An 8,813-nucleotide genomic window follows, 5' to 3' on the forward strand; every position below is an offset into this window, starting at 1 on the left:
TGTTAGCATTTAGCTGACCAGGATCAATGCTGTTAGCCTTTAGCTGATCAGGATCAATGCTGTTAGCCTTTAGCTGATCAGGATCAATGCTGTTAGCATTTAGCTGATCAGGATCAATATTGGTAAGATAGAGCAAACGAGGACTTTTAAAGTCTTTATGTCCCCGTTGACAGTAGGTGCTGGAGCTCACCCCAGAGCTCCGTCACGTTACAGCTCTGTGTTCTTTGATCGGGCCTCGGAGGCCATTTTGAATGTGTTGTTGTTTCTTTACAGGATTGTTTATTTATTTGTGTTGTTCTTCATACAGGATCAAAACCAGCTCCTGTAAAAAGTCCCCCAGCTTCTTCAGAAACACAAAAATCCAAAAAGACTCTAACTCAGTCTGAGTCATCATTGTACTGTCCAACAGACCCAAAGTCAGCGGGTTCTATCAGAACCATCATCTCTGGAGGGACACCAAACGAACCAGAACCTTCCTGAAACCGTTTGGAACCAGACAGGAGCAGGAAACTCACCTGTTGAACTCGTAGATGTCCTCGATGTTGCAGAACAAAGTGCTGACCTGGTCCGGTTTCAGAGGCAGAACTCCACAGTCGATGATGCAACCCAGATAATCCTGCAGAGACAAACAGGGTTCTGCTGAGAGGGTTCAGAGGTTCTCCTCACTCTGACAGAACATCTCAGTCAGTTAGAGACTGAAGAACGTCTCTGATTCTGCTGATTGAGTGCCATGTCAGAAACCGAATCTGGATCAAACTAATGTGTTCCTGCACTCGGACCAAACCGTGGAACCAACTGGACCCTGGCTGTCCAGTTAGGTTTGATTTATTTGTCATGTGCAAAATCAACCCAAGGTCAACAATGCAAGGAAATGCTTAGGACGAGAAGAATCATCTCGACTCGCCAAAATAACCAAACAAGCAAGAAATACCAAAGCCTGCAGCAAAAATACTAAATATACTAAAAAAAACTATTAAATACTAAAAAAAAACAAGGCGCCAAAGTTGAAAAAGAAATACATCTCCAGTGTGAGTCAGTTAGCAGTGAGGTTCTTTCAGCATCATGGTTCTGCTCTGTGAGTGGCCTGGAGGAGCATGTGGAAGAACCACACACAGCCACCACAGCCTGGCTCCTCCTCACGCTGCAGCGAAACGTCAAACCGGTCACAAGAGTGACCAGAAAACCACTGGAGCAGCCGGGTCAGGCCCAGCTTCCAGCAGAACCCAGCAAAAAACAAACAGTGAGAGAGAGATGAGTATAAGAGTGACGAATAACTAAAGGTGAACAAATTAAATAAATTTGATTATAAATTTAAGGTGACGTGATTAAAAGTCAAACTGTGTGTGTTTATGTAAAACACTCAGAGCCAGAGGAGGAGGAGCCAGGCTGTGGTGGCTGTGTATGGTTCTTCCACATGCTCCTCCAGACTCCTGTTTGATAAACGAATGGTGTTTTTCATGGATTCAACCCACAGATGTGGTTCAATTTAAAGTAAAAAAACAGAACAAAACTGTTTTCCTAACAGTATAAGACTTGTTGTTAACGTAACTGCAAACCAAACACGGTTCCTCAATTTTGTGCTAAGTTTAGTCAACCATATGTTGATAAAGCACACACACAAATACCAAGGCATTACATTATCACCCATCTCTTCATGAAGGCAGTGAAAAGTCTGCTGGGTAATAAAGAAACTAGAAATCCAGAATCTGCTGAATAACTTTTCTCCTAAAGGTTTAGAGTAAAAAACACAATTTAGAGATGGATCACTTCACTGACACGCTTCGTTTTTACTACGTTTGGTCCAACACTACCTGCGTGCATGTGTGTGTGCATGTGTGTGTGCATGTGTGTGTGAGTGGGATAATGAAGTCTTCATCACCTTTTAAAGGCAACAGGAAGCGTTCTCACACCGCAGGGCTCGGAGGGAGAGATGAGTGAAAAATGATGGTGATGAAGATGAGGATGAGGAGAAGACGACAGCAGGAATGAGGAAGAGAGAAACGCTTCATCCAGAAAGGTGTTGTTCAAAGAAAAGCAGAGATCCAGAAGAGAAGAACTAATCTTCCAGAACTGGACAGAGATCAGAGTCCATCACTGAGAAGGTTCTTTCACTTGTGGTTCTAAGCCTGGTTCTGAGTGTCTTCATCAGCTGATTGGTGGACCTCAGAGTTCTGGTCAATAGTTTTGATCCTATATAAACTTCTTCCATTTTTTTTCCCTCCATCCCACCTTCTCTGCCATTCTTTTTTCAGTTGTTGTTTGATGATGCTCCTCGCCTCTGATTTACTTGTCGGTGAAGTTAATTCTGAGAAATTAATTTTGAGTTGCCATCTTTTCTGCCATTTAATTTCCTTGTATTCCAGTATGTGCTGGTGCCAATAAAAATGCTACTGTTAAACCCACCCTTTGTCTTAATCTGAAGAATGTTTGGAGTGTTTCTAATAAAACGTCTGTCCTGCTGTTTGAATGATTGTGTTTGTTAATGTTGTTTTAATGGGTTTATGTTTTATTCATGTATTACCTGCTCCCCAGTCACTGCCAATCAGACATCTTATATTTAGTATTTTCTTACATTTATCTATAATTTTCTATATTTTCCATGATTTTCTCATCAAACTATAGTCCTAAAAACTTTATACATTGTGCTTGTTCAAAGTATTGGTTATATAACTTTAAATTAATTTCCTTTCTTTTTGTGTGTAAAGTATGGTGTTTATCCATAAATTTTGTTTTTTTGTACTGAGAACTTAAATCCCAGTTGAAATGCCCATTTCTCTATTGCTGGTGAAGATTCTCAGTCATCCAGGCCATGATGAATTCATTGAATTGTTTTTGAATTCATTTCTCCATTCTAACAATCACAGTTTGTATTTTCTTTACAGTAAATTCTGTGTTCCGACCTCTTTACCATATGACTCCATCATCTGCAAAACGTGAACGTCCCATTTCTTTTCTAATGTCTGTAAATATGTCATATATTATTAAAGAAAACAATAAAGGACTTACAACGCTTCCTTGTGGTGTCCCATTTTCTACTGCGTATTTTCTTTACAAGTATTGACCAATTCTGACTTGTATAGTTCTATTTGATAAAAAGTTTTTAACCCGGTTAAACATTTTTCCAGTAATAATCGTTTGATATAATTTAATTGGTAATCTTTCCACCATCATGTCATACATTTTATATTAAAAACTACAGCAACTGCAGTTTCTTTGTTGATTTGTGCTCTCCTGATTTCATGCTCTAAAATCAATGTTGGATCATTAGTATTCCTTTTCCAAAACCACTCTGATGTTTAGATACATAATATTTAAATAATATGTTATTAATCATTTATCCACTATTTTACATATATTTGATATTAAAGCAATCGGTCTATGATTATGTTGCAAGGTGTTTTTTGCATCACAAAACTACAAATGTAACAAATGTTTTTGCTAATATTTCAGATTTCTCTTCATCTTTTATTATAGTTTTGTTATCTCTTTTTAATGTTGGAAATCAATATTCTTTGTAACACTTTGTTATTTTAGTTATATTCCATTGTTTTCAATTTTTGTTTCTTTCCTTACTGTTTTACAGAATTTCCTCCAACATTCTCTTTTTGAGTTTGTAATGGTTCTCCTTACCATCGCTTGCTTTCTTTTATAATCATTTAAGTTCTGATAAACTGGAGTACCGTTAAGTACTTTAAACGCTTTATTTCTTAACTTTATTACTTCACTATGTTCACTTGTCCACCATTGTACTATTTTCTTGTCGTTCAGTCTTCCTCCTTTCTTCACTGTATTTTCTGCAGCGTCCAGAATTACCTTACAAACACATACACTTATATTATTTACATCCATTACATCTATTTTTCTAGATATTTTTACTCAAATATCTAAATTTATTCCAGTCTGCTTTATTAAAGTTCAACTTCTTATTTACTTTTATACTCTTATTTATTGTTAATCCTGTTCTGAGTTTATGGGATAATGATATGTTGTTGTGTTTTTAATCAACGTCCCACTCACAGACACCAGACAGTGAGTTTGACACATTTGTTAAATCAATGACGGACTCTGTTCCTGTTCTTAGATTCATTCTTGTTCCCCTCCCATCATTAATACTAATTTTTAGTTTCCATCAGTTCTTCAATATCTTGTCCAGTTTTATCGTCACCTTTCCCCCATAATGTGCTGTTAGCATTAAAGTCCCCATACCATATTACTCTCCCTTCCAGATATTCCATCACCTCCTCCATCACCTGTTTTTATAAGGGCTATAAAAATTAATTATCTTATATTTCTCTTCTTTTACACTAATTTTGACTACTAAATATTCCAGTTCTTTGCCTTTCCCTATTATCTGATGTTGCACTCCTTGCTTTATAAATATCACACAACCTCCTCCACTTCCTTCTTGTTGATCCATTTTTTAAATATGAAATAATAACAAATATAATGTTGGTTTTAACATCTCCTGTGTACAAATAGTCTCTGCGTTCTCTTCATGTCCATCAGTATAGCCTTTGAATTCCTGTCCGTTAAACTTCTTGTATTCCACTGTAAAATAACCATCTACTGTCACCTGGTGTTCCATCTGTTTCCAGCCTTTTATTAAGGTTTGCCCAAGACCCCTCGTTGAACCCCCAAAACTTTTCAGCTCCTCTCACGATTATTTTAATTTTCTCTGTTTAATGTTCGGCCTGGTCAGTGCAGTTTATGACATTTGCGATGAATGTTAGATTTTCCACCGGCATTGTTTCCTCTGTTTGCTGTTCACTTTGCTCTCTGTGATTTCTCTCTCTTGGCTTATTCTTTTACACATTTGCCTCTGCATAAGTTGTGTTTTTAGTCATTTTAATCTGTTGGACTTTGCTGTCCCCCCCCCCATATGAAACTGTTTGTTGCCCTCAACATTTACGTTTTTCCTTTACTCCTCTACATTCTTCCATCTTATGGTCGTCTCCAGACTTTGCACGCTGCTGCTGTGTCCATATCGTTGGCATTTGATTTGTACCAGTGAAGTGGTGGAGGGATGGAAGGCCTAACCTGGAAACTCAAGTAGCCTACAGTGTCACAAGAAGAGCTTCTAGTTACGTATCCTCCAGGAGCAATTTGAGATAAGTTGGCCTGTCCAAGGCCAGTGGGGAAGACAAATTCAGATAAACAACAATTGTTTGGGCCGCCAGACTCTGTTTTCCATGGGCCTTCATGTTCTGCTGGTTCACTCAATGGTGAATCCAAACAGCCAGATTAGTGGACATTCCACCCAGTTCGTGCTTGATTTGGCATTCTCCAAGATTAAATCCTTCATGCTGGCGAGTTCCAGAAGCCGCAAGTGGCCTGCGGGTCTTAGAAATCGTGTCCAGCTTGCAGTTGAGCTCGGTAAGCGACGCTCAAAGCACAAATTAATCCTTCACATGAGACTGGCAGCTTTACCATGGCCGTAACGGTTGTCGACGTCTTCCTAGTTTGTCAATATCCAAGGTATCCACTGATTCCGAACAGCAGAAACCCTGTTATCATAAATCCAATAACGTACACATCTTCTACGTCCTCCACGGACAGCACAGATAGGCACATCATCTTCCACTCACCCCAGGAATCAATGACATACCAGCTGCGTGGTTCCGTTCAGGGCATGAGGGCTCTCCAGCACCCTGTCGTTTGGTGGGAAAAAAATGATCAATTGCGTTGAGGGACCAGCTGACCAAATCCATAATAATATTTGATTTTGTGTAAAGAGAGGCTCTGAGGTTGACAGGACAAGAGAGCAAAAATACAGGAGGAAGGGAGGGAGGGTGAGCGTGACCGTCTTCGTTGAAGGCCACTCACAAATTTGCAATAATGGATCATTTTCCTCAATAAATAAATTACCAGATATAATATTTTTGTCTCATTTGTTTAACTGGGTGCTCATTATCTACTTTTGAGACTTGTGTGAAAATCTGATGATGATTTAGGTCATATTTATGCAGAAATATAGAAAATTATAAATGCTTCACAAACTTTCGAGCACCACTGTACATTTTTCATCCGTCCGCAGGTCTACTTCTCCATCTGTTTTCATGTTTCCTCTCAGCCTTCACCCCCTTCAGCAGACCCCGTGGTCTGACCCCCTCCTCCCTGTTTCCTGTTCCACTTGGCTGCAGGTCAGCACCCGCTCCATGAGTCCAGAAGAAAAAGTGATTTTATTTCTTAGGTTTACTCTTATGAGCGAGAGAGGAGGATTGACGTGTCTTCAGAGTGATGAAGAGTCGAACCAGGTGGGGCGATTGCAGTCCGCTGGCAGAGGAACCTCAGTCTGTGGGGGGGGCGTCGGTGACGAAGAGGAGCTGCTCACTCTTGTGTTTATGAACTCACACACACAAGCCTAATATGGTTGCTGGTTCAGTGTCTCAGTGGGTCTGACATCATGCAGTCTGAATGAAAACCAGACCTGGGTTAAAGCTCCGCAGCAGAGCACCGCAGGACAAGCATACACCGATCATCTGTCAGAGCTCCGCCCCCTTCGCCACTCAGGAATTTTGGGACTGCTGCGCCAGCTCCTCACACCAACCACTTACAGAAAAAACAGAGTGAAATCAGAAGCTTTTTCTCCGAGGTGTTGACTTTTCTGCCTTACGTCATCGAGTGGCCCACAGCTGGAAGAAACTAAAGCAGAAAATATGCAGAGAGTCATAAAAACCTGAAAACCCAAAGGCTTCTGCTCTTTGTGAAACTGATCAGAGGTTCTTGAGTCCTGGATGGATCTGGGCTGTGCACAGTTTGTTACTGGAGATTTTCCAACATTTCTGACAACAAATTGTTTTTATTCCCAAAATCTCTTCTTCTTCTTCTCCAGTTTCTCCTCCAAACTTCAGTCTTCATCCACCCAGCAGATCTCTCTGCTGGAGGACTGATGGTTTCCTCTCAGAGGTCAGAGGTCACACACCCAACCTCCCATTGACCTCCACTGTATCTGAACTTCCAAACAGGAAGTGAAGCCTCTTTTTGACTTGTCATATCTCCTCCATAAAACCCTGTAGAACCATCAAACAGAACCTGTGGTACCATCAGAATCTTCCGCAGTTCACAGATCAAGAAGTTCCTTGATCTGTTTTCTACTTTTCACACAGAAACTGTCTGAGGCTTACTTTTTACTCTGCAGTTCTACTTGATGTGCTGCCCCTCCCCTTTCTCCTCCTCATTGGTAATCTTCATGTGTTCATGGAGTCATCATATTAAATCTATATTATAACAAATATTTAAAACATTGAAAATGTTATTTGGACGAAAAAACTACAAAAACCGGGGGTTCACGCCTGGACTCTGACAAACACCTGGGCTCGAACTAACACCTGGACCTTGAACAATACGTGGGCTTTGCCAAACACCTGGATTCTGACCAACACCTTGACCTTGGCCAACACCTGGACTCTAACCAACACTTGGACTCTGACCAACACCTAGACCATAACCAACACTTGGACTCTGACCAACACCTGGACCATAACCAACACTTGGACCCTGACCAACACCTAGACTCTAACACCTGGACCCTAACCAACACCTGGACCCCGACCATCACTTTTACTCTGAACAACACCTGGGCCAACAAGGTCAGTCAGTGAATTTTGTCCAGAAATCTGTTTTTATAGAGAAGTTGAGTTCTAAAGTTTTATAGTTCTCTGCAGATGTTCGATACTTTCCTCAGGTAACAAAAAGCATGTACTTTTTTCCCATAATGCAACAGGAAAACAACTCCTATCACAGCTCAGCAGAGTAAAACTGTTTTTAACTTCTAATGGTGTAGATGGTGCGCAAAGAAATCAAGAGACATAACCCAAATGGATCCGAACGATTTTAAAAGCAAATTGGACTCTAAGTCCAGAAATGTGGAGAACATTTAGGCCCAAATTCAACAGCAGTTCATGTGTCTTTTATAGGTGAAATTTCAGATTCAATATTTTAGTTTAATCTATGAAACTTTACAAAGGGACACCTGTGCCTCAAACTGTGCTGCCAGCTGACCCATGCAGTGCTTTCCTGCGCTGCAGCATTTTAAAGGTAAAACGTTCTGATATGTACGTAAAGAAAAATTAAAACATGCGTTTACATCTGTGCTTCATCGGAACATTGATGGAGCAACAGGAGGAGGAGGCAGCCAGATGGGATTAACAGGCCTGAAGGTGCTCACACCTGGACTGTAAATCAGCCGACTACACCCCCACCACTCAGGTAAATATTCCAATCTCTGAACTCTTTGTTGTGATTGTTTGTCTTCACAGGCAGTAAATATGAAGCTGTCACCATGACAACCAGTTAACCACAAACCCTGGAGGGAGGCGGGGGGTTTCTGAAGCTGAAGATCTGGGAACAGTTCAGCATGTTCCCACAGGTCTGAGAGCAGTTACTTCCTTCTGATCAGCCTCCAGAAAGAATTTAATAAAATAACAAACACATTTGGAGATTCGTTTAATGATTTTACAGGATGAACTTTGTGAATTCTAAAATAATGAAGTGAACTTTATTTTAAAAAAAAGAAGAAGAAAAAAAAGGGAAACGTTTCCTGAACTAAACATTATTCCTGGAAATAACTTTTCAAAGTCACAAAGTAAAATAAACCATCAGACCATTGAAGCTCACATGCTGTCAGTTTTACCATTAGATGAACCTCCCCAATTCAGTTTTACCGTTACCTACACCTTACCTACTGTCAGATCACTGTTAGCTAAATCTTCTTGGTGTTAGTTTACCATTAATGGTAATGGTAAACTAACAGCTAATTAGCTGAATCTCACATGCTGTCAGTTTTACCGTTAGCTACACCTTACCCACTGTGA

The 8,813-nt window shown here is 40.2% G+C and overlaps 1 protein-coding gene across 1 annotated transcript in view; it reads right to left on the reverse strand.

The window, feature by feature from the left end:
• The window catches only part of plekhg2 (pleckstrin homology domain containing, family G (with RhoGef domain) member 2), a gene marked incomplete at its 3' end in the record, with an annotated part of 31,992 nt that overhangs the window by 21,333 nt on the left and 1,846 nt on the right, over window positions 1-8,813 (reverse strand). The window contains exon 2 of the mRNA XM_037677902.1: window positions 516-616. Coding sequence (XP_037533830.1) covers window positions 516-616 — 101 coding nt within the window. The remainder of the gene's footprint in view (window positions 1-515; window positions 617-8,813) is intronic.

This window comes from Nematolebias whitei, chromosome 6 (genome assembly GCF_014905685.2).
Source record: "Nematolebias whitei isolate Nwh7 chromosome 6, NemWhi1, whole genome shotgun sequence".
In the NCBI taxonomy this organism is placed as follows: Eukaryota; Metazoa; Chordata; class Actinopteri; order Cyprinodontiformes; family Rivulidae; genus Nematolebias; species Nematolebias whitei.